Source organism: Leptinotarsa decemlineata, unplaced genomic scaffold, assembly GCF_025532065.1.
Source record: "Leptinotarsa decemlineata unplaced genomic scaffold, Ldec_3_MD MMD2_tig00026282_RagTag_RagTag, whole genome shotgun sequence".
Taxonomy (NCBI): Eukaryota; Metazoa; Arthropoda; class Insecta; order Coleoptera; family Chrysomelidae; genus Leptinotarsa; species Leptinotarsa decemlineata.
This window is the reverse complement of record NW_027412668.1, coordinates 23,011,437-23,038,977: the sequence shown is the minus strand read 5'-3', so window position 1 is coordinate 23,038,977 and position 27,541 is coordinate 23,011,437. Positions and strand designations below refer to the sequence as shown.

Here is a 27,541-nt window from a genome sequence, read left to right as displayed (position 1 = left end):
ACAAATTCCAGAGAGAACGTTTTCTCATTATTAGTTGAGGAGTGAATGATTCATCCACTCTACATTTTTTAACGGAAAGTTACATATTTCTTAAAATATTCGAAGTGATTTTAATAATAACACTCTCTTAAAAAAAATTAAAATAATTTAATAATTCAGTACTCTTGAGTGTTTGTGCATTTAAATCGTTGAAATCTGTCGGTTTTGGGTAGTGTGACGTGACATCTGTGATTTGTGACATTGTGACGTGAACGTGACATTTTCAATTTTCACAGCTGATTAATAACTAAATACCTATTTCAAAAAATTTTGTCATTACTCCTCAACTGAAGATTTAAAAAAATGTCAACTAAAGTTCAACTATACATCTATGACTTGTCTGGTGGCATGGCAAGTAGAATATCGCCTATGCTTTTGGGTAATTGGGTTCTTTATTTTGAGGTTAAGTACTTATGATTTTCATTTTCTTATTAGGAAAGAAAATTGATGGGATTTGGCATACGTCTATTGTTGTCTTCGGTAGAGAATATTTCTTCGGTTCGAGGGGCGTTGAAAGTTGCAATCCAGTAAGTCTTAAATATATATCTTCACGTCTTTTATAATAATTCACCTGTACTTTCAACTTCAACAATATTAAAATAATTTCATTGGCATTTGCTTCAATATGATTTTCGGCTTTCGTGCTCATACGCAGTTTCCAAAACAACACTTTTTTTTCTATAAATATTGTTCTTATTTTGTATGTAAATACTCTTTAAATCACTATTTCACTATGACATTCTTGAGTACAACATATATCTGCCTATTATTAGAATAGTGCTTAGGGTAGGGTTTCAACAGTAAGATTGCTTTGACTGAGTCAAATCTTGGCTCCTCTATAACATGCTTTTAGTAGTGAAATTTCTAAATTTGGAATGGTTCTAAAAATAAACTGAAAGTGCTATCTGTTTTTAGTCAGTTACAGTCTTCCTTTGAAAATTGATTTGACTTTATTGTGCATAAATTATCGTAGGTACAAACAGTTTGTAAGTACAACCTTTCTTTCTTTTTCACAGGTTTTGGCACTTGAACCATTTTTTCATTAATTATATCAAATTTATATAAAGAGCTCAAAATGTTGAGTGCATCATTTGCCACATGGTACATTTGAATTGATATATTTTTATTTTAAATATAAAATTTTCAATTGTGAATTGTCAAGTGAGAAAGTTATTCAAACCCGAATGTCTAGAATTCTGTAAATTCTCTTCTTGCAAAGTGAACCTTTGATATTCAATATAAAATACTATATTCGAATAATTTTATGAAGGACTGCTGAGTTATTATTATCATCGAGGATTACCAACTATCATGAATTCAAGTTAAATGTTTTGCTGTTTTCCGAACTTCTTTGATTTTATAACCATCTACAATTTGAAAAATAAATATAGTGTGACCCATTTAAAAATTAAGCAAACTAATGAAAAATATAGTTTTCAACTCATTCAATTTTTGTTTCACTCATTTTAGTGTCAACTTTTATTATGTCAAAAATTGAAATACATTATTCACAATGTTTTTTAACGAAACTCGATTACACCACTGGATTACATATCTCTTTCCACCAGAACTAATTAACAAATGAAAATCTCTCCCAAAATGGGATTTTTTAATTGAGAAAAGATCAATCAATTCAATGTTTTTACATATATGTTATAACTCTTTCTGTTGAATTGGGCCGTTCTTCCTAACATAAATCATACACTATTAAAAATGAATCTTCAGGTAAAATTAAAAAGAGTATGGAGATAACACCTGAAGAATAAGGATGTAAATTACTGTGTATAATATCATTTCATATTATTTGCTTAATATCGTATTGAATTATACAAAATACTTTGTATCAATTTTCAATATTTGTATAGTACATTTCAATAAACATTTTCACTAAGAACTATTTGAAATGTTAGTTATGAAAACATTTATAATACTATTCATATAATATTTTTCAGGGGTCAACGGCTCTTGGTCAGCCTCTGAAAGTTGAAAATTTGGGAGAGACACAAGTTCCGTATTTCATTTTCATTGATTATTTGAACGGATTATCTGAATCATCCTTTGCGTAAGTATAAATTGTGTTTTTTTGGAGTTGTTGATAAAGTGATGACATATTAGATTTGGCTCTGTAATCAAGCAGATTTAAACCACTATAGTAGGTAAACATTGAAAAGATGATACTCTAAAATAGATAAACACAAATACTGTCTTACTTGCCAAAGTAACCATGATTAACTTAAATTTCGCAGTTGATATTATTTCTGTCTCTATATTAGTTTGTTCAGAATACTCTGTTGAAAAGGGTTCATTTTTAGGAGAGATTAATACAGAAAATGTGGAAACAAGGATAATTTTACATATGAAAAATCTGAAGGGAATGAACATATAAATATCCATGAATGCATTTCAAATGATATTACAATTTGATCTCAAACAAGTGGAAGGAACTAAAATTAGTTAAATATTCCAAAAGCGTAAAGTATTCTGAACAAAAATGTATTTTATTAAAGTGAACAGTATATATATTTCTTTAATGGAACATGACCCAATAACTGTGAGCTATTATATTGAAGTTTGTTATATTATATGTTTCTTGAATGTTTTGTTAGAAAACTTCAATGTATATATTTAAATTTCTAAGGTATACTAACTAGCTTTTGATTTTAGCAAGTGACAATAAACTCTACTTCACTCATTGGTGGCCCAAGTGCTGACTTGTGAAAATATTGATCCGCTCATTCCATTGAGGCCTTAAACTAATGTTCCTTGCGTATTGCAAAATTGCTTGGAAGACTGATGTATATTGACAGAGAGGATACCTGTAATGTAAATTTTTCCCTACAGTAAATTCCAGCTCTTGTCCTAGGTTCGGTTTTCGACAGATCTGTTTAATGGGTTTTTCTGCTGAGTATGTTCTCGGTATAACTATTCATTCTCTATTCTTCACAATTAATGACTTCAACTGTGAAGTTTGAATCAAATATGTATTTCTGAGTCTTACGGGCCAATAACATTTTAGATGTAAGTTCCTCTACATATTTTGAAATTTGTTTTACCCAATATATTGTAACTTGGTGAATTTTTCAGTCTGATTTGGCTCGCCCTTGCCTCTCTCATCATTACAAGATGTAACGGTGGAACATACAAGAGACTCTCCAAAACAGCTGTTTACGTGGTGTTCATTGCTCTCGCCTTCCAAACAAGAAAGTGTTTGCACCCTGTCTAGTTTATTAATAGCGGCTTTGCTTAACTTTTGGCCATCAGACAATAGATGTATATGTTATCATGGGTTTAACCACCATGGGGTAGAGCCGGAAGATCATGTCTAGTTTTCGCCCCAATGTCTTTCCATAAATACTACATTCGTCTTTCTTTTTACTTTTTTAGGCTTGGTTCCAAGTCAACCTCACAGATATTTGGTCTCCCCCGATAGATTTATCTCTTCACCTTGAAGTATTAGTCTTGATCCTCTTGGTGCATACTACTATAATCGATTTGATGGTCTTATGTTCAGTTTTTCTTCCTAAAATCATCTTGCGTCCCCTCACTATATGTTTGTATTTGCCTTGAACTAGGATGACTAAATCGTCTGCATAGCTCAGTACTTTATATCCTTTATGATCTAGAAGCTTTCCACCATTGCCACTAATGTTTCTCTTATAATGGTCATGAATATCAGTCTTCCTCTGAGCATAAAGTCTATCCACTTTCAGTTTTTGTCGTCGATCTCTCTTTTTCTCAACACTTGGAAGATTCTAGGGAATCATGGTTTACCCATTGATAAATAAATAAAGAAATATTGAAAATCTATTATTGTCAGATTTTACTAAACAGTTTACAAAACTACAACACGTGCTTCGTACTATGAACCCGCCTGAGGAAGCTATTTAACGATTTTTTTTCCATTGACAAAACACAAGCACTACACGAAAACCCTTGAGGCGCTCTCAGAGCTGTGCCTGTGTGAAAGTAGAGATTCACATTGGATTTGAATCCCTGGAAATTCAATCCATTTTGAAAAACGTTCTCAGGAAATTTATTCCACATGAACGCAGTTCTCCAGATGAAAGAGTTCTTAAACAGTGAAGTTCGAGGTGTACTGAGTTGAACCTCAAAACGATGAGCTGCCAGAGTCTGTCGCGTATTTCTGATGTGTACCGCTCTTGATGATGGAATCAAATGTGCCAAGTCAGTTGAATAATTTCCGTGAAAGTATCTATAGGAGAGAGACAAATCTCCAACCTTTCTTTGATGTTCCAGGCTATCAAGGTTGCATGTGATGTTCGCGTCTCCAATCAGATGGAATCTAGCAACTTCAGGGTATGTTTGGAGGCAAAGCTCTGTATATGAGAAAAATATTCCAGAGAAGGTCTGATTTGAGCTTTATAAAGCATCAAAAGTTGCTGAGGTGTGTACAGTTTTCTGGATCGGAACAGTGTTCCAAGCTATTGAGAAGCAGCCTTTGCAATTATAGCAACATGATTGTGCCTCAATTGATAATATATTCAATACATACAAAGTTGTGAAGTAGTCAATACATGTTTGTCTGACCATGATGCAATATTGTGTGAGTGTGAGTGTTCGAAAAAAGAACATACGCATTTCGTCGAAACTGCAAAAAAAACATTCTATAGTACTTTGATAGAGAAATCTGAAAATAAAAATAAAACCTCTTGAGAAATCATCAACAAGCTAAGAAATAAAACAAGTAACTCTTCTAACTTGAAAATCCTACATGATAATAGTGAATTGACCAACCCCAAGATAATAGCTGACACATTCAACAATTTTTTTACTGAAGCACCTAGGAACGTAGCAAAGTCCATCAAAAAAATAGGTGAATTTGATTTTTCGGGGAAAAGCAACACAAACTCTATTGCTTTGATGCCATTTACTGAAGATGAAATGTTACATATTGTATCAAAACTGAAAAATAAAATGTCTACCGGTCCAGATGAAATTCCCTCTGTTTTAATAAAGGAATTTGGTAAAGATATAGTAGGTATTCTAACCCATTTAGTAAACCATTCATTTGCATCGGGCATATTTCCAAACTGTCTTAAATCAGCAAAGGTAACTCCAGTGCATAAAAAAAACGAAAAAACTAACATTAATAATTACAGGCCAGTATCAGGTCTCTCCGTTTGCAAAGGTGAACGAATATTGTATGCTAGACAGACTAACTCCCTTCATCAATAAATACAGACTCATACCAGACCAGCAGCACGGTTTTCGGAAGGGAAAATCAACAACAACTGCAACAGTTGACTTTCATAATAATGTGTTGTCCGAGATCGACAAAAGAAACTCCCCTGTTGGAATTTTTTGCGACTTGAGTAGGGCCTTTGACTGTATTCCTCATAAGGTACTGCTACAAAAACTTTGGCTTTGTGGCATACGAGGAATTGCAGCCAAATGGTTTGAATCATATCTTTCTGATAGAAGTCAGTTTGTCCAAATTTGTTTCAAAGAAGTTGACGGATCTATTAGTAAGCACTGCTCAGATGCCTCGCAACTGGAGCTGGGAGTGCCACAGGGAAGTGTTTTGGCCCCAATACTATTTTCTTTATTCATTGCTGACATAGTGGAATTTTTACCTGAGTATAAAATCACGCTGTATGCTGATGACTCATCTTTTCTTGGCTCCCAGGAATGCAGTGAAATGACCGAACAAGCTTGTAACCATCTTCTTGGTAAACTAGGACTATGGTTTTCAGCTAATCAACTACATTTCAATACAGAAAAAACTGAGTATCTAATCTTTCACACCAAAGACTAATAAACAATCCACTCTCGATCAAACTGAATGACTTAAATATTAACAGAAAATCAACAACAAAATTCTTGGGATTAACCCTAGAGGACGATCTCAGCTGGAATGAGCATATTACAGCAACTATAAATAAATTAAATACAAAAATATATCAAATTCGATGTATGCGGAATGTGGTTGATATCGGAAGTTTGAGAAATTTCTACTTTGCTGAAATCCAGTCTATTCTACTTTATGGCATTTTACTATGGGGAAACTCTCCGGCAGCACTGCATCTATTTCTTATTCAGAAAAAACCAGTAAGAACTGTAAAAAATGTATCACCCAGGAATTCCTGTAAACCATTGTTTGCCGAATTGAATATTCTTCCTCTGGCCTGTCTTTATATTATGGAGGTTGCCTGCTACATCCATAAAATAAAAAACACTCTTCCCAGGCATTCGGACATACATGTCTACCAAACCAGAAATAATCAGCTAATCTATCCAAATCATAGCAATCTCCAAATAACATCAAATGGACCACTTTCAACAGGTGTGAGAATTTACAATAAATTATCCACTGGCATTAAAACTCAGCCTACACACTTCAAATTTCGAAACTCCATAAAACGCTTTCTGCAAAAAAATTTATTTTATAGCATTGATGAATTTTTATTGTAACTTTTAAAGCAAATAACTTATATCGATCTTTTGTTGTCTTGTAGTTATGTATGTAGTCTTTACTATATTTATATACATGCACTAAGACATTATATCCTGACATGTTCTATACCCTAATGGGTCCTTTGAATGAATAAACTGATTTCATTTGATTTGATAACATTGACAAATCTTCAGTACACAAACAAGGTAGGTTTTACAACAAAACGAATTTTGAAAAATTTACAGAATTGTGTAATAATTCTAATTGGGGACATATAGTGACAACTGAGGATCCTCTACGTGACTTTCACAAAAAATTGCTTAGCATTTTTAATTAAGCTTTTCCACTTCAAAACATTAAACTTAAGAATAAGAAGGCTTGGATGACAAAGGGCATAAAATTTCAGCTAAAAATTTAAGGTGTCCACTATATTCGCAAATATTTCAGAGATCATGTTCTCTTCATCATCTACTATAACAATTATCGAAACATTTATAGAAAAATCATAAAAAATGCGAAAACAACTTATTACAGCAATCGAATATCAAAAGCAAATAATGAACAGCAGGAAACATGGAAAATTGTTAACGAATTGAGAGGAAAAAGCAAATAATCTTTTGTTAATAGTGAACTGAGTTCAAACGAATTAAACACTTACTACTGTTCCATTGCTCAAAAAATAGCAAAAAAAAATTAACAAATGAGAACCCAATGAGTTACCTTAGGCATGTAGCCATATCGAACTCATTCAACTATTCCCCAACCTCTGGAAATGAAATAAGAGAAATCCTCTCTAGCATAAAAAATAAAAACTCTTCAGGATGGGATGATCTTCTTAAACTGCCAAACACTGTATTAGATATCTTAGCGGAAGCTATAAATAAATCTCTCATAAGTGAGTGAATTTCAAAAGTTCATCATCAGATAAAATGAGCATTAAATGCGGAGTACCTCAGGGATCTGCCCTCGGACCTTTGCTGTTTTTATTATATATAAATGCTCTGGCATATATATTGATTTAAGGCAAAGTTAAACAATGATGTGATGCCAATTTATTATCTTTCAATATATCAAAGACTAATATAATGTCCTTTAAATTTAACCTGGACCATATAATTCTTGAAGAACACATCATTGATCATAAACTAGAGAACAAATTTTTAGGCCTCAACATTGACAACAAATTAAAATTTGGAATGCATATTAGTATACTATGCAAAAAATTATCCTCAAGTTGTTATGCGATAAGGTCTATCTCTAACTCCTTGGACTATCACTCTGCTAGAAAAGCAAACTTTGCACTTTTCAAGTCCCACTTGCGGTACGGAATTTGTTTCTGGGGGAGCAGCTGTCAAAACTTACTGAGTCAAGTTTTCACAATACAAAAAAGAGCAGTGAGATTCATTACCAGAGCTAGAGTGCAAGATTCCTGTAAGCCTCTTTTTTTAGCACATCACATCTCAACAGTCTACTGTTTCTTTATTTTAGAAACAGTCTGCCTAATGCACAAAAAGCACACAGATAACATCTCGAACTCAACTCAGAGTTATGCCACTGTCTCACATTCAATATTCCTCTTCCTATCCCGTCAACAGCACAAATTGAAAATTCGATTCTTTATAATAGCAAAACATATTTCATTCATCTCCCCCTTTCAATCAGAGGAATTTCTTTCGGATGACTTCGCAACTTATAATTCCAACTTATAAAATTTTTTATCACAGACTTTTATCCATAGACTTTTTGAAGTGTGCTTGAGCCATATGAATATCTTATTTTAATTATTGACCTTTATTTTAATGTTTCTGATTGTTTTAGTTTTTAAGCCTGTTTTGTCAACATATAAAATTCATTATCACAGACTTTTACCATAAACTTTTTGAAGTGTGCTTGACCCATATGAATATCTTGTTTTAAATTCTTGACCTGTATGTTAATGTTTCAGATTGTTTTAGTTCTTGAGCCTGCTTTGTCAACAAAACCTCTTTTTGACTCTGACTCTATTGGTGTCCATTTTAACCCTCAACAAACTTATCGAAGCATTTTTATATCCAGTTCGAAGAAATTTATCTTCTTGAAGAAAACCAATGCCTGAGCTTTTGTGGCATTGAATTGAACCTGGTTACTTTCACCCCCAATTCGAAATCACTTCTGGATCCTCATTAAGATATGCAAGCTCCTGCTGCCGGTGAAGATGTGCCTCCGTAGATGATGGAATCCAAATGGAATGACAAGACAAGTGTGATGTCGTCAGCAAAGCAATATATTGGATTCTTGTTTTTTTTTTAATAAGTCATTGAAACATGTTGCGATTTTGTAAACTGTTTAGTGGAAACCTGACACTAAAGTGTTACTTGATTATGTTTGTAAAAAGTTTGTTTTGAACTTATTGCATTCTTCCTTCCTTCAGAAATTTCCCACAGTATTTGTATGAAGATGAAGAAGTATAAAGACAAAACCTTTTTGTCTGAAAATTAATCTCTTCTAAAAAAGATATCCCTTTCAATTGAAACAAAATTCCTATGGCTGAAACTAAATCCGACAACATATAAATGTCTTTATGTGGTATCATCGTGACATGAGTAGAATTGCATCTTCCGCTGACATAAAGTTATAGTGCTTCGTCTTGTAATGTTATCCAAAATGGTGTTGATGAGGAGATAGGACAGATATCTTGCTCCGAAATTTCGAAGTTACCATTGAGTATGATACCTGTTTCAATTCCATAAGGAAAGCCTGGAGTACAAACTGAGTAAATAAAAGTGACTTGTCTACTGTCTAATTATCATACTACCATTGAGATTCCAAAGCCCAAAACAACAACTTTTAAATAAAAATCAATCTTCTAAAATTGTTTATGCCTTTACAACAAACTACAAATTTTTTTCAGTAAAAGTTATCAATGACTATGATACATTCAAAAAAGAACCAGAAAGATATCTAATCTAAGGGTTGCTCTATTCTATCGAGAAATTTTTCAGTCACTGAATGTCTATTATTTCATTAACAATTCTATACCATTAAATGAAGTTGATCTACAATTCTCTTCGAAAAAGTTTCCCATTCTTTTGAAAAAAAAAAGAAAGCCTAAAATAATTTCTTCCAAATATTTTCCTTTGACAAAAGGTTTCTAAATTAATCACATGATTTTTTTTCAGAGGCCACACATATAACCTCTTGAATCATAATTGTAACAACTTCTCCCAAGAAATAGCACAATTTTTGTGTGCGGCATCTATACCAAAATACATACTAGACCTACCAAACGAGGTTTTGAATTCCAGTCTAAGTGGTGCCCTTGTGAGTTTGGTCGCCCAACTGGAGAACAGTGCAAGACCGATAGCAGAAGAACAAGCTAATAGCAAAAAAGAACCAAGTCCTGATTTGGAACAGCTCAACTCTCAGATTGAAGAAGCAAGGTCAGATTTCGAAGTGAATGGTGATGCTAGGCAAAAGAAAGATTGAAACTTGGGGCGTAAAGCTTGTGTGTTGCTTTAGTGTGCTTAGTTATTAACACTTATCAATTTTTTTTTTGGTAATTTTTGTGTCAAATAATTTATAAGAAAAGTGGGTGTGCTTTTTTTAAATAAACTTGAAATAATATTTCTCAAAAACTTCTTATTTTCGTTTTGGTCAGTTTTGGGATATTAAAGTAGGAAAAGGTTTTTGTATCATCGATTGTTAGAAAAGTATTTATAACTATAAATATTGAATGGTTGGGTCACCCATTTTGCTTCCATACTGTTATTGCAGGGAAAAATGTTTGCATAATATACAAAAAGCTTTTCAACTAGCAAATCATGGATAAACCATTATAATTGAATAACAGGTATGAGCAGAAGAATTGAAATGAATTTCTCACTAAAAAAAATTTTGGTAATTTAAATTTCAATCCTCATTCGTAATTCATGCAAAACAAAAATTGCAAAATAAAAAATGTGAATAGATACATAGCTGATGTTTATTTGGGCAGAATACAGCCTGATATATAAATAAGTCATTTACATATAAATTAATAGTGTAGGACTACAAAAACAAAATAAATAATCATAGTTTTTTATAGGCTTTTTTGGTTATTTTCTTCAATATTTTAGTTGACCCAATGAAATGAAGTAAAACTCCGTGACATCTGTAAAGGACTTTTGAAAATAAAACGAACCAAAGAAAAAACTGCCAGTATCATTTAGATTTTCACCAATTATGAATGTAGAGGCAGATTTTACCGTCTGAAATCTCAGATGAGTATCTGAATAATTTCTTAGCACTTTTTTTTGACAGGGATTATCATTAAATTCAACAAGTTACTGCTACTTTGTATTTAAACAGTAAGTTATTGAGGTGTACTAAAATACTGTGGAAGGTGAAGATACCAAAAATGGCCAATAAAAACTACGATTTCCTCAACAAAAAATTACTTTGGTTTAGTAAACAATCATATTGCAATAAAAAATATAATTATATTACTTGATTTTAAAATGTTGAAACCAATACAATCTTTTATTTTTTTAAACTTTAAATATCAAAGAGACAAATATTATAGCAAAGTAATGTTATTTCTGACTCAATGGAAACCACTAGTAAACTATTTTACATACCAAATATATTTGGTATGTAAAATATTTGGATGAGTAAGTATTATTATTATGTTATTGGCATTTGTAAAATTGGGTTAGTAGTAGTGTTTAGTTTCCTAAATTTACAGAATTGGGGGTAATCTGTTGATAAATAAATAAATCTTATCGGAGCTTCTAAATTAGTGTGCTAAAAATGTGTCATTCAGAAAAAAAAGGTTCACAAAATAACTCTCCGTACCTAGTTCTGAATTATTCAATTTCTGCTGATATTCTTTGTATATTTAGCATATTTTTTGTTTGCTATCTGGACGGTCAAAAACCACTTTTAAATATATATTTAATTCTTAAAGTGTTGATATTCAAACTATAGATTAAACATGCTGTTTATTCGCCAATCTTTGTTATAAATCATTCAAAAACTTTCAATTTCAATGTAATAATGTTACTGTATATAATGTTCGTGAATATAACGCACATCAAAACACTTCCCAGAAAAGTCGTCAAGGTTTAACATTCTGCTTGAAAGTGAAATATGTTTGTTCAATAGTATTTTTTCTCTTTATCGAAATTTAAAAAAGGTATAAATGAAAATTCAGTTTAAGTTTAATGTGTGTTGTATTTCTATTTTAGTAACTAGGAATTCATTCCAGTCCACCTGATTGTCCATTCTGGTTGAAACATCAAAAATTATTCGAAAAAATTCCGATTCATGTCCCTATAAGCCATAATTAACTCTTATTTTCTGATAATTTTTTGAGCATGACTAATGAATATTGATTTTGTACAAATACATATTCTGACTAAAAGATTGACTAGTGACAAAAAATACATACAGTTAGATTTGATTAGGTTAGATTTTACATTCCATTATATTGTTCACAAAATAACAGGCGTATAAATTACATTTAGAAAAAAATGTTTAAATTTTCACTATCCTTTCTTTAAAAATATTCAAAAAATTATACTAAGCTTTCTGTACTATGAGAATATTTGAAGCTTTGTTTTTGTTATTGATTAATGAAGTTGAACATTCAATTCTTTTAATATGGAAAAATCCGCTTCAAATTTATATTGAATACAGTAATTCATATAAAAGAAGAACCACAAATTATCAATATGAACTATAAAGTATCAGCATTCAGCAGTAGCTTGACTTACTGCTGAGTAATTTTTCTTAAATTTGAAGAATAACATATTCAAATTGTATTAAAATAGTTTATAAGTCACACACTTGAATATCACTGATGTCACCTGAACTTAAGAATTGTTCATCAAACCCTCTTGGTGCATTTCGAAGTGATAGTGTTTCATAAAAAATCATTTAACTGAAATTTTTTATCAATGCTTTTTTGAATTTGGAGTACAAACCCGTGTTTCACCAACAAAATTGATGTCTTCGAAAGATGAAGTAGTTCTGGTGTTTGGGAGGCAATTGAGACAACAATTAAAAATCAATTCAAACTTCAAGAAGGGACTTTTTTTTTATCTTCAAAAGAAAATGGGTGTTTGAGAAACTTTTTACGGTATTCTAAAATGGGTGACCCTATCCTATAGGGAACAGATAATTCAGAAATATTTTCTCTAAAAATTAAAACTTTTTCTAAAATTTAAGGATGCTAAATGTTTTTTAGGAAGTTATTTTTGGTTTTCTACTTCTCCAAATATCCTATTTTGCATAAAGATGAAGAAGTAAAAAGCCAAAACATGTTTTCCCAAAAAAATAATCTCACATAAAAAAGCCCTATTCAATTTAAATATTAAATTTCATTAGGGTATTTCTAACTTTATGCACTATCTTTGGAAAACGGGACTCTATTTTGGTGATTTTTTTTTCAGTAATCTGTTGAAAGGATTATTTCGAAATCAACTGTTTCAATGTACAGATGTACCTAAATTTTTGTGAACGTATAACATTGACCAATATTTTATGTGATACATCTGAATAAAGTACTAATTGAAGTTTTTTCTTCAATTTCAGAATATTACTTTTTTGGTGTTCTTCTGTTATCTTTTACAATTTAGAAGTTGCAAATGCAGATTTTAACAAGTATCGGGAAAAAACATTTGTTATTAACTGCAATTCTATGAATTACGATCCTCAATAAGTCTTATTACTATTTTAATTAAAATTTTGAGAACTATGAACTGAAGGTAAAAAAAGTGATGATAGAATTCAATAACTCAGTATATAAGAAATAGTATCCATACCAGCACATTTCGATAGAAAGGGTTTTTTGTATGGTTACATTATATGTTATCCTACAAACAATTGGGGTGATAAATATCATTTCGAAAAGTTGTAATTTTTTTCTTAGTTCAAGCATCAAAAATCATATATAAGGTGTTGAAAAAATACTCATAGACATTCGGCTTAGATTAATACCTTGAGTTTAAAGTAAGACAATTGGGATATATTATTTCTCAAAAGATAGTTCGAGAGTAAAATCAGGACTATTTTATGCATATTTACTGAGATATTGAATTTGCTTCTTACTTTAGGTAAAAACTGTATGACTATTTCATTAAATATATTTGAATTTTGTTAAATATGTTTTCAAATTAATATCCTAATGTTTTGATATAGACTTAGAACAGTAAAAATACATTTTCTTGATCATATTCCACATTCCTGAAAATTTGGATAGCGAACAGAATGATAATTGTTTTCAATTGCATACTATAACTCTTGTATGCCATACTCTTTCTTTTGTGAGGCTCTAAAGTTGGAATGTTGATCATCACCTCACTACATATAGCCTTATTCTTCTCTTTTGATTCTTGTCCAAAAAAAGATATCAATACATTTCTTCATTTAAGCCCATAGTCTAAATATATTCCTTCAACAACAAAAAAACTTTGAATAAAATTGATTAAATTTTCTCTTACTTTTCTATTCACTTTTGCGCCTTAGCTGAAAAAAAATCAAAACATTTTATTTGACCAGATCATTATTGGTTATCAGATAATATAAAAACAGTAATTTGACAATTGGTCTCGATGGAAATGTTTGTATTGTAGGATATTGTTTGTAATTCATTTGCTTTGAGTTCAAACTTAGTATTTGATTGTCTTATTGAAAAAATGGAAAGAGGTTTTGTTGATATTCCTCAAACTTCAAACTCGATTTATTTATTCCAGAATAGGCATATTTATTGACGTCTATTTAAATAATTGCATTAAATAGATAATCATCTTAGATTCAACACTCAATACATTTCTCTATCATTGTTCTATTTGTAACAGTAGTAGCTGATTATTTAATTCTAAACTTTTCCATTTGATTTCTTGTTTTGATTATTCCATTTTCATGGCCTTTTCTCGTTTTCTGGTTATAGAATTTGTTACTTGAATACCTTGATTTTTAGGAATAAGTATCAATTTCTCCATCTTGCCTATTTTTGGCAGACATGGCCCTGATGTGCTCTCAGTCTGATTTGTCCCTGACCTTGATCATCTCGGGTTGTATCGTTTTGAATCCATGTGTTGCTGGTTCAAATCAGGCTCGGAGGACCAAAATGAAATATATTCGTCAAGAGTCTACAGAAAGAATGAAATTGAACAGAAATGAACTTTTATCAGAAACTAAATTCAAAGTTGAAAATTATTGATGATTAAAAATATGACAACGCTTTTTTTTTTTTAGTAATTCAAATAACGATAAAATTCAGAGTGAATGGAGTAAACGAGAACAGTAAATCTGCTAGAATGTTCTACATCATCTCAAAATTGTATTTTTTTATCAATATTTTATGACAATAAAAATTATTTATTGTATTCGAATTTTCAGTTCCTTGAAATCCTGAAAATATCCCAATGTGTGATATTTGAATGGGAAACAAAATTATTATATATATATATATATATATATATATATATATATATATATATATATATATATATATATATATATCTATATATATATATATAGATAAAGAAGTTTTTAAATCGGACATAGCACTCCATAGACACGTGTTTCGGGCTGCTATGTCCGATTTAAAAACTTCTTTATCTATATCAAGACACTCGATAACCTTCGTATTTATATTTATATATATATATATATATATATATATATATATATATATATATATATATATATATATATATATATAACTAATTATTTTCAAAAATATGTAGTTCAGAAAATTCGAAACACTTGATTGTTGCATGTTGATTTTAAAATATATGCATGGGTGTGACGAAACTAAGTTTAATAGCCAATTCTATCAAATAACCATCTTTTGTATTGAAATTGTATTAACAAAAGGGCTCCTGTACATAAATTGGTGTATTACTAGAATGATTTAAGTATGTATGTTTTGAAGTATACACACACTTTTATATTTTTCTTACTGTTTTTTTGGGTATACAACATTCCACTATCTGAGAAATAAACAAAGCTAAATCAATAGAGAATCTGCTGAAGTGTAATAAAGGGCAGTTTTTCAGATTGTGGAAGGTTATATACCCTAAACACAGTAAGAAGTATTGAGTCCTCCACAAAAAAATGTCTTTGATACTTCAATATTTCTTCCGAAATTCTTCACTTGCTTGTAGTTCTTTTCTTCGGCTTCATAAAATAAACTTCTATGAGTATAAGCGGTGTCTTGTTTTCCCCATTCATTTAATAAAAAAAGAACTGTAAGTATGAACCATTCAGTTGAAATTTTTCATTTCTGTATTCAAATTCACTAAAAAAATACTATTGTTTACCATCTATTCATCGTTTTAGGTATAACTCATTCATTTTGGAACAACGTAGAAAAACTCTGAGGGAGAAATTAGCAAAGAAAGAACGTAAAAAGGAGAAAAAACGCAGGAAGATAATTCAAGAGGGTGGAGATATACCTGCTGATCTAAAGGAGGTAATAGCAATGCTAAAAGTTTTATATTTTTGAGTGTTTTGTTTAAAATATTACACACTTTGAAATTTGGAACATTTAATTTTTATTATTATTTTCAAGTTATTCTTTTCTTTCTGTTTCTAATTTGAATGTTTATGATATCAAATTAAAAATACCAGTAATCTATATACTAAAAATTTTTTATATCAAGGATTATAGAATGGCAGACACAGAAACTTTGAATGGAGCAACTCAACTGCCTTCTGATGAAGCAATCGCTATGGAAGAGGAAGAAAGGAAAGAAGAAGAGGCAAAGAAAAAAGCCAGAGATCCACCTATTGTTTATAAAGATTTGATTGATGTGAGTTTTTTAAATTTTTAGCATTTCCACCAAATGATTCAATTCAGTTTTTGTCCCAAGAAACAATAAATGCTTATACCTTGGTCATAGTGAAAATCAACCAGTAAGTCCACTACCACTACTTTCATTCATAAATTCACAAAGTTCTTGGTGACCTCGAAAGGAAGTGTAGAGCCAATTTCGTTATTTTGCCATGGGCGTGCACTCATATAAAAACGAAATTTAAGGTTATTATAGAATATTTTGTGGTAAATTACTTATAACCAACTACAGAAACCAAAACAATAATAACAACAGCGAATAAACTAAACACAATATCAATTTCCGACAGTTTGTGTTTATTTTAACTAATCCTATGTCCGTGGGAACGTGAAATCCTTCGATACTACAGCACTGAACGCGTTGGATGAGAATCTCATCCTAAGTGTGGTTGAAGTGCTTGAAGGTCCCCGGCAACTCGGGTGTATCACGTGGTAAGATAGCCTACTGGTTGTATTATTCTTCTGTGCCTAGGGACTATAACTAATTTCAAAGCATTATAAAATAACAATATCAGAAATAAAATATTTTACAATGAACACATATCATATATATATATATATATAGTTTTTTCCAAAATTTGTTTGTATTTTAGTTTTTGACAGTGATTTGGTTTGTCTTGTGACATGAAATTGATTGAATTCAGTACAAAGACCTTTAGTAATTGAATAATAATCAATGAAAAAAAGGGTTGGAAAGAGATCTTGTTGGAGTTCTTAATTTAAGTTAGACATTTTTTTGTAAACACTAATTTATTTGAAATTTTCATTTGCACTCGGAATAGCTTTAATTACTTCTTTCACTAATATAAATACTTTATATGATGAAGTGAGGATTGATTCTCCTCATTTGGAGAAATTATCAAACAACCTGTTTATTTGAATACCATTATTATAGGGAATATGTCGTTGTCTTATTTACTCAGGCTTTGAAGACGGTTGAGTCCAGCAATTCATTTGTGGTTCAGCCTAGCACCACTGATGAAACCTATGGCGGGCCAAAATAGCGCTCCTGGTGTTGAATCATAAATGCGTTGTGTTTGGACTCTCATTTCCAACTAGTATACTCTTAATAAATGTTCAACTGTCAAGTTTGGATTGCATTCTTAAAATTATTCAGACTATGATTAGCCTACTCTGAATTGTTGAGAAAACTACTCAAATAATATAACGTTCTGACTCCACGACATTTAGAAAGTTGCTCGAAATGAATGTTGATTTTTCTGTCATCAAATAGAGTGAAGTTATTCTCTGATATTCATGATATTGCGTTCAAAATTCAATACAAATATTTTAGTAAAGGTAAATAAAATATTAAACATTTTTACAGAATTACATAAATTATTACTCATATTATTGGTAACCTCAATTTCATAAAGCACAATTGACATGACCAAATTATTTTTTGATGAATTACCTCAACTATTAGATGGCATTGTGTTGTTAATCACGTGACTTTTCTCTGCTCCATTGGCAGGAGAAAGTTTATGAACTCTACTTTTATAATCAATGTAGAGGAGTAATCAATCAGTTAAATAATGGGTTTACGTAAATTTTTTTTTCAGGTGAAAGCTGAATTTGATGCATTGATTGGACTCATTGATGGTAAACTAACCCCCGAAGAGCAGAGAGCCACAGAAGAACTTCACCAATACATGATTGGTGATGAAGGCAGTTGGGCTTTAAGTGATGGGTTTTTAGATTTTGTTGGTATGTCTTTGAAATTTCTTCTAATCATTCCAAACTATTTTGGTCTTTTCAGGAAGGTTACTCAATGATAAGCAACTTTCTTTAGAAGTTAGAGTGAGAACTATGAATATATTGGCAATGGCAGCTTTGAAAGATGACGTTATTTTAGTATTGCATCAAGATCGCAAGGATCATGTTTTGATGAACTATGCCTTTGAAATTGACAGGCTAAGTCCTGAAGAGCAAGAAGCTATAGCCTTATTCGTAAGTAACATATTTTTCAGTTTTTTTTAGTAGACAGTTTCTTCCATTTTACAAAACTTGATTATTTGTACTATTCATGATAATAAATAATTACAAATCTTCACAATATAGAATTTATTTCCAATACGCGTTTCACTACAATAGTAGTACCTCAGTTAGACTGGTTCAACTGAGTAAACTATTGTCTTAGTGAAAATCTCATTGGAAATAAAGCCTATATCGTGAAGATTTGTAATCATGAATAGTTTATTGATTTCCACCAATAACGAGTCAGTATATTCAAAAGTTGATCGTTTGTGGTATTAAAAGGTGATATTAAAAGTTTTTTCAGCATAAAATTTGAAAAAATGTCAAATATTGATTAGTTGAGTGATTGTATCATAATCTGAAAGAATTCGTTTGACTAGCTCGTTAAACATTTTTGTTGATTTGTGTAAGCAGTAACTATTCGGATCAAAATTACATTTCTAAATAACAGAACTGTGAAAGAATTTTTCAATAGTGCTTCAGGAGATTTACTATGTTTAAATTGAATGGGATATATTTTTAGGGAAGATTAATGTTTGGGAAAAAAAGGTTTTGGCTCTCTACTTCTCCATTACTATAGTAAAAAATGTGGTAATCTTCCAAAGAAACAAAGAAAGCATCATCTATACAAAGATGTATAGATGATGCAAAGAAGTGACTTTCCGACACAAACTGAAAGAAAAAACCTCTCTCGAAACAGCTACTTTCATATAATAATAATAATAATAACTTTATTGTGCATAAGTTTCACACAAAAGGGTAGGGATTAGCCTATGGCTGTCTCTCACCCCTTCCTGCTTAATAAAATTAACATTTTCTATAGATAAGATATTGGCATAATATAATTCAATTTTCTTCAAGCACACTTCATATAAAGATGAATTCAGGAGAGGAATTATCCTGTTTAAGTATAGCGGTGCCAGATAAGAAATGCATCCTTCATATTTAGATGTAACATGATTTGGAATGTTGGAAATTATTGAAGCTTGTATTGATATTACGGATATCAGAATGACCTACTATAAGCTCAAACAAATATATGGCTATTTTGATTTTAATGAATTCAACAAGAAATATTGTGATCAAATATTCCATTCTACACTTTGTTCCATCCTCTAAAATCTATCAAAAAAGGAGTAATGGGCTCCCTATAAGGTACACAGCAGACAAAGCGCATACAAGAATTTTGAATGCATTGCAATTTTTGTCGAGTTTGAGTTTCGTTTCGGTTGAGAGTTGATATTTAAATTTTTGAAGTGATTTCAGTTTGAAAAACGCTATTTTGAATATGCTCATTAAAATTCAGGTTAACCGATTCAATATCAGTTTGATTCATTTTGATAATATGTTGTCTCTGAGAGCCTAAGCAGATTGCAACAGTTTTGTTTAGGTTGATACGCAAGCCATGTTTTTCAGAAAAAAAGTGGGTGTTTTGGAGATGTTCATTAATATTTCTCACATAGCTTTCCAAATCAGACAAATCGAAAACATTAATACACAAAAACGACAATAGTGTAAACATGATGGAAATATGAATATGACAAATAATAAGGACCGAGAATACTACCTTGGGGTATTCCAGAAATAGTTTTCTAAAGTGTAGAGCATAGCAAGTTACTATCAATCGTTACTCTTTGTAATCGGTCTTAGATGTACCTATTCATTAAATCTAACGCTCTTTACTGAAACTGAATGAATTTTAATTTTGCAAGAAGCTAAAAATTGACACGATCGAAGACTAAAAACGATGGTACAGATTTATCACCATAAATGCATATATCATTTATGACTTCCAGAAGAGCCGTGTGTACCATGTTTCAAACGAGAGCCGGACATAACTTCTGAATTACACGAAACAAAAAATACTTTTGAAACAACTGTTTTTATGTGAACACTGAATTATTCAAAAAACACATTTCTGTATTCAGTTTGTAATCCAAACATTCGTTATGGAATTGAATTAGATATCATTCACGGAATTGTTACAGAATATAGTAAATGAAAGAGGTAAAATTTCACTTACATGGAACACTGTCATCCTCACTGGTAGACATCCGATGTTTTGGAATAAGACACTTTTGCCTGTTCAGCACCAATCTGGACAATATTATAACATTATAAAATAAAACACTCAATTCATTCATAAAAACTTACAACTTTATGTCACGAGTTGAATCTACTTATGTCATTGATGATAGTACGTAATGACATTTATTTGCTTATTTGTAGAAATACAAAGCCAAAACACTTCTTTTTCAAAAATTTACTATGTGTTTACTATTTTTTTTATCGACATTATTTGATTTTTTAGATGACTAATATGTTTGAAAATCTCAGTTCTTCTGAGTGGCTCCTTTATATTTCGGAATGGACATACAATAATCAACAAACAAGCAATATTCGAGTTACCACCAAAGTTGCAGTGCATTGTCTGTTATCTGACATGCCTAGTCTACAAGAAAGGGGCTCAGCAATTATTCATAACCTAGCTTGCAAGGAGGTAAAAACTGTGGTCTGTATCATTTTCTTAACCTGCTTCGAAACCTGACACATTAACCTCCCAAAATTTGTAACCTTAATTTAAAATCATATATTGATTGTTCGAGTTTATTTTAATTGGCATTTTTATTTAGATTTTGTGAGGTAATGTATTTATATGATGTTTAGTGAGATTTTTTATTGTTATTACACAAGGAATTTTTAATGATAAGTGAATACTGGGAAACATGACTAGCCAGAAGTTCCTAGTTATTTTTCAATTCATTTTATTAGCCTTGCCTCTTAGAAAAATAGTTTAATAAATTCTTTAAAAATTCGAAGAAATAAAAGTAGTCAAAGTAAGTGGTTAATCTACATCTCAACAGAAAATATAATAGAGCATCTATAAATTGATGGATATTGAACTTCTGGAGTAGAATGAATTAATGCTACTACTGGACACCTTGTTTAGCTAAGCGCACCTTGTTTGAAGACCCCACGGAATTGGACCTGTCTCATTGACAGCATACCGGGTGGTTATGCAGTCATGTGGTCTCAAGCTCACCTTATTTTAAAGGCTAATGTAGACTGCTACGATTCTATTTCACAAAGTTTTTGATGCCTGGCCAGAATTACACTACGACATGCGAATATTTACTAACAGTCGCTAATAGGATGGTGTTATGCTCAATATGCTTGTTAAATGTTCAGAACAAGTAGGCACTGTTGGGAGATATTGGTTTGTTACTTGGCTTGACATTTTAAGTCTTTACATCGACCCTCCATGGTAGCGAGTAACACATAGCTGATATAGTGTTAAAGTGTTAAACATCATCTTGGAAGGAATTAAATTAAATGCTTCACTATGTTGCCGAAGATTCGTCAAAACTAGTAAGTTGAAGATGAATGAACGGATAAATTCCTAGTTCAAATAAAATTTCACTGGAATTGAAGGGGCAAAATAAGGACAAGTTAAGATATCGCAGAAGCAATAACAAAGAAACCTGAACAACTTCTTTAGACTTGAGACTAATAATGAAACTCACTGAGCACTGTCTTAATAAGACTTGCTGTTATTGACATTATACCATGAAAATGTTTGTGTGAAACTCAGTTCTGTTTTATGAAGAAATAACCCAAGTAACTATCCCCCAAGGCTAATTAACTCCCCTAGAAGTCTAAGTATCCTGAACTTCGAAAAAATTAGACAGAGCTATCGGCTAGTTTTGAATGGAATGTAGTAAGTTGTATTATAAATTTGTGTTCACAGATACAGTAGTGTATAATTGAGTTAATCATTTTGAGAGTCCTCATTTGATAAAAAATATCAAGTATTTCAGATAGCTATTATCAAAAAAATATATAATCATTAAAAATGTTACATGTGAATTTTAGAACTGATTTATTGATGAATTTTATTGATGATTTGGAATTGTATGCAACAAAAAAAAACCAGAATATTCTTAGATTAGGACCTCATTTTTAAATTCTTGTAAAATCAGGAATATCCAACATTATTTTATTTGTTTCACTATTGTCAACCATTGGTTCTTTGTCTACATACTTTCTATTTTTTTTGTTTTCTACATCAGCTCTGCTTGCCACTCAAAAGCTATCCCAACAAATTTTTATAGGAGTTTGAAAAATAAAAAAAACTTGGTTGTAGTCCAAACTAGAAATTTATATTCGTTAAATTTCAGAGAGAAAAGTTCAACCAGTTAGAATGACCTGAGAAATCGAGTTCAGCCAATTTGTTAAACCCATGATTTATAAAAAAAGTGCCTACAGTTTTCAAATTTGCCTAAGTATCATCTTGATACTCTTGAGATCAGCTGCTGTTACCATTTTCATCCAAGCAACGCAATGCTGTGCTATCAGCGACTAAATATTAACATGCTGTATTTTTTCGTGATGGAAATCACTAACCCTATCGTTATTGAGCACAAAATCCAACTTTTTTGGTTGATTCAATCACCCTTTTCGTTTCAGTAGAATAAGAATTTTAATTTTCACCTTTGACTTCAAGTATCACTACATATAATGTCATATATCTTTTAATAAATATCAGAACTGGAAATCACACTTAAGTTCACTCAATAAAACAACCATCATTTTAAGATTACTGGCCAATTGACCATTAGAAACCCCTTGTTACGTTAGGGTTCTCATTTACTTTAAAATATAACTTGTCCAGCTCTCGACCTCTCTACAACAATGCATGATTGAAGGAACTGTAAATAGCCTTGATGTTTTGTAGGTAGCTTGGGGCTTAACATAGCCCCCCACAACATGAGGCTGATGACCAATAATAGTTGATGCTGTTAATACACACTGATCAGAAAAAAAATTCAAGAAATGTAAATTGATACAACTTCTTGCCGTTAATAATTAAATCATTCAAACCTATATCAATTCTTTGTAGTTTTGTTATTTCTTATTCAACATCATTTTAATTCTTTTCTCATTTTGTTTCTTCATTTTTTTCATTCTTGTTCATCCACAAATAAATTTAACTTTTATTTTGAAGATCAGATGCTCTGTTTGGCTTTATGATTTCAGAAATTCAGAAATTTTCGGATTCGGCAGTGTTTCCCAAAAGGCAGCTTATCAAAGGTAGCTTTTTGTGTCTGCCTAACAAATCAGCTGAAGCTCCTATTGCGTAATAGCATTTATATAGAATATTTGTTGTGATATTACTTCAAGTGTTACTTTCAAATGCCTTTGAAATGTCCGAATATCTGAAAAAAGTATTTTATTGGGAGGTTATTGTTTTGGAAAGTACCCTTTTTTGCTTTCTACTTCTTCAGTATAAAAAATGGAAAAATTACCCAAAAAAAGGAAAACAAAACATTAACTAATATAAATAAAAATTTTAAGAATTTTTTCATTTGCAAATGAAAAGGATGGATCTTTCTCAAATTACTTCTCCCTACAAATTATTTCAATCAAGTAACTTTTTATGTTTCAGTTTATACATATATTTCAGAAAAACGTTATACAATGAATAAATCAAATTCTAATAATAATGGTAATTATGATTTTAAACACTGCAGAATATAAAGAATAAACAATATGCATATTCTGATGAAGAATACCATTTCCTTTTATTCAGACATTTTGGAGAAGTTATCAAAATCTTCATTAACCAGCACTTGGATATTAAAAATCGCACATTGATTAATCCCTTAAATTTGAAAAATGTATCTAACCAAGTCCAAGTGAATTGATAAAAAGGAGAAATAATAAACATTACATTCATGGGAACCTTAAATCTTCATAGTGATAAGTTATTTGTACATTTAAGAGAAATACATAACATGTAAAAAGCTCTGGTGGTCTATATTTCACAATTACTCAAATTTAACACCCTGTATCTTCCATCGGAAAGAGTTCTTTTTTCTTTGCGTTATGTCAATTAACACTTTATTGTGATATTTGATTACATTATCATGGATTTTATTTTCATCAAGTATCGCCCAATTTCATCATTTAAAAATCTAATGAATCTGAAGGAAACGAAATTCTCAAAAAGAAAATTTGCAAATTTCATTTCTACTCAACAGGTTATTTGAACTGAAGAATACAAAAATTTGTAGTAATGTTTTAGATTGTCAATAATTTGGGAAAAATCTGTAAAAACTTGATTGATATATAATTTTTTTTTGAAACTAAGATATATCGAAAAATAAATTCATTTTTGATGCACATTGTGGGAGTAATGAACCGTTCATTATGACACATCCTACGCAGTAGTTTATCATTATATTTCATTTTTAGACTGCACACAATTTCATCTTGTAGGTATAAATATTAAAATACATATATTTTTTATGTTTCTGATAAATCGAGAAATACCATGTTGTTTGAGGAAGCTCAGCCATATGAGAAGTGAATTGAAGGTTTGGACTATTGATTATCTCAAAAGTCACCCTCGTATTCATGACAAAATTTATTCAGGGTTAGTACCTCCTCCTAACTTTGGCATAAGAAACAGTTTTTATGAAACAAATTCCTGTTTCATAAAAAAAATCTTTGCCTTTAGATTAAAACAGTAAAATAATTAAAACACTAAATAAACTTTTAATGCAAGAGTTTCAAAAAATCAATTTAGTGAGGTACATGGGTTTGAAGAATCATTTGAAAGTATCGTACAGCTTGTCAAATATAGGAAGAGACTTCACAGTCTCGGCTTAGGACGTTCCCTAAGATGCGCCTTCGTTAGATAACTGAGTATGTTAGAGAGAAAGTGAGAGAGAATTCCTAAGTCTTTTCCTAGTTTTGACAAGCTGTACAGCGAAATACAGTTGGGACAAAAAGAATGCACATCCGGCATTAACAAAATACGAGAAAAAAATATACTTTTTTTATAGAATCTTTTCTTCGACAATTTCTTTGATTTTCAATCCGTTTGACAGTTCACATATTTTTTATTGGTTTCTATGGTTTGCATTATTTCATACTACATAAATAGTTTTCACTACTAATAAATTGTGGGCACCTCATATCTCACAATAGCCATATCGTTTCGTTTTCATTAGTTTTTGCCAGTATGTGAACTTATATCGGTTGGACAAATTGATGACGCATGTGTTTTCTTGTATAGTCCAAACGGTATATGCATTAGTTTAGTGAACTGTTTTTGTGAAAACATAATAAATTCTAATAAAAGTTTATTCATGTAATGTTACAAATGCCCTAACAAGCCTAACCTCCAGCTCACAAATTATTGCAATTTACATTTCTGTGACAACTTGTATTCACATCACGGCAGGCATCACAAGCTAGGCAGTAAGTTATTTGATAATGAATAAAGGAGAGATCAGTGGCGTGCAGCTGTTTATTGAATAATTGAAATATTTGCATATACTTTGAAAATAACTTTTAAAAGAGAGAGAATCCAATAAAATATACTTTAAAAATTGTAAATTTCAACTTATTTTTCATGATCTCTATTATTAGTTTAGTAATTATTGGTTCATTAAGTCTCTATAGTTTCCGATTTAATAATAGTATTATAAAGTAAAACATTTTTCAACCACGTTTTATTGCTTTCTTATGTCATTAACAGTAAATTTAGCATTAGAAATGTAAATCGTAACCTAAAAAAATTTAAGGAGGGTTAATTCAATGTATCCAATGAGTTAGATAATATAGATATAATCTGATATACACATTTTAATTTCAGCAAATATTCATTTTAAAATCAAAACTGTTTCCTGAAGACTTAAACTTCCCGAGTATTTATGTTAATTACATGTCTTACATAAATAACTATTTTCTGATTTGATCAAATCTTATTTTCATTTGTAGGTGTTTGATGATGTAGCAGTTGAACTTACCATGGCTTTACTCCAATACTTCAATTCCAAACCACAAGAAGAACAACTTTTCAGATGTATGAAGGCGTTAGCAAAATTTGTTCAAGTTTCATCACAAGAAGTTCCTCAACTCATACAGATGATCGGGCCGGATCCAAAGTCATTCAGGGGCACCAGTGAAAGAATTGATAATCTCATTGATCAAATCAGTACAAAAGTTCGCTAACTGCCATTTTTATTTATCAAAATGGACCTGTGATCAACAAAATGCTTTTGCCATTTAATTGCAGTACTTATTTATTCTATTGGTCATTTTTTATTATAAATTCATTAAATGGATTAGAATGATATGAAACAAACTAGTTTGGCATTTCAAATGAATAAAATTCATTTTTACATTTTTTTCAAACTAATCGATCTATGTTTTTCCTTACATTAAATAACACAGTACCTAGCTTTTCAAAACAGTGTGAAGAAAATTAATAAATATGAAAAGTAAAATGATTGTAGAGTTTTTTACATTTTTACAAATATTTTATTGTTTGTTTTTGTAGTATTATTTTAATAAAGATATTACCCAATTTGTTTTATTTGCATGAATTTCATAATTGATGATTAATGATCCAGTTCATTTTGATATTGAAATTTTAACAATAATAATAAATGCTTTCGTTGAAAGGTTACTCGAGGAACAAGAGATATTAACCTAATAAACGGCCTAATTCAACATCTGCACCTGCAAATTCAAGGCAGAAATTACTCTACCATTAATCAGCAGCTACATAAACTCAATTAGTCCCTTTACATAAGAATCAAACTTTAAAAATTTTTTATTGAAGTTGGTAAAGTCAAAAGGGAGGAAGAATTGGTTCTGGTTTTGAACCCACAAAATATTAATTTTGTAAATTATAACAGGTTCTTTGAGTGCAAAGACAATAACACATTTTTGTAAGAATTCACAACTTTCGAAAATAAATAGTAAAGTGAGGTATAAAATTGGCTGTTAGGCAAAATAACAGAAAACTGAGATAACCTATAGAGAAGAATGATGGATTAAAACTAGTTTGAAATTAAAGTTTCATTGAAATTTTACGAAATCAAGATGTTTTACCACCTAAAAATAATGTGGTATAACTTATCATGATGAAATCTAAAGCAAATGGAACTTCAAACGTTCAAGCCAGTCTCGAATTTACCTACACAGTAGGTTTAATGGACTGACGCCTATCAGAAAACAACTACTCTCCTGGCTAATACCACGAAGGGCGTTGGATTATATCTGACAGGCGTCAGTGCAGGAATCTTCACAGAAAATGTCCTGCATATGCAATTGGCAATACGACTGAAAGAGTCGACCTTCAATTATTATCGACCTAAAGTCAATGATATTCCACAATTGAAAATCGGAATTCTCTCAGAGTATTTCATTCCTCTTTGTTTACTGCCAGTCTTCAAGCATAGCTCACTGACTAATAAGAAAGTTATCATGATGAG

At 30.7% G+C, this 27,541-nt stretch overlaps 1 protein-coding gene across 3 annotated transcripts; it reads left to right on the top strand.

Moving 5' to 3' along the window:
- The first annotated feature begins 16 nt into the window (after positions 1–16).
- On the top strand, positions 17–26,628 carry LOC111506006 (uncharacterized). 3 transcript variants are annotated; one of them, XM_074180096.1, is made up of 11 exons: positions 17–418; positions 475–566; positions 1,992–2,101; positions 9,613–9,873; positions 15,761–15,893; positions 16,084–16,233; positions 17,837–17,981; positions 18,034–18,224; positions 20,563–20,751; positions 23,289–23,342; positions 26,040–26,628. In XM_074180096.1, the coding sequence occupies exons 1-11, from the start codon at positions 343–345 to the stop codon at positions 26,271–26,273; spliced, it is 1,635 nt and encodes a 544-aa protein (XP_074036197.1). In that variant the 5' UTR covers positions 17–342; the 3' UTR covers positions 26,274–26,628. The 3 variants fall into 3 exon arrangements, with proteins under 3 accessions (XP_074036197.1, XP_074036199.1, XP_074036198.1); XM_074180098.1 differs by lacking the exon at positions 23,289–23,342 and having other exon boundaries at positions 18–418; XM_074180097.1 differs by lacking the exon at positions 23,289–23,342 and having other exon boundaries at positions 23–418; positions 20,563–20,763.
- Positions 26,629–27,541: the final 913 nt, after the last annotated feature.

Bases quoted from the DNA above. Each gene is read 5' to 3' on its own strand.
- LOC111506006 (XM_074180096.1), top strand. From the start codon at position 343: ATGTCAACTAAAGTTCAACTATACATCTATGACTTGTCTGGTGGCATG. The intron at 18,225-20,562 runs GTAAGTAACATA...TTGATTTTTTAG, and splicing joins AAGAAGCTATAGCCTTATTC to ATGACTAATATGTTTGAAAA. The intron at 23,343-26,039 runs GTAGCTTTTTGT...TTTCATTTGTAG, and splicing joins CAAAAGGCAGCTTATCAAAG to GTGTTTGATGATGTAGCAGT.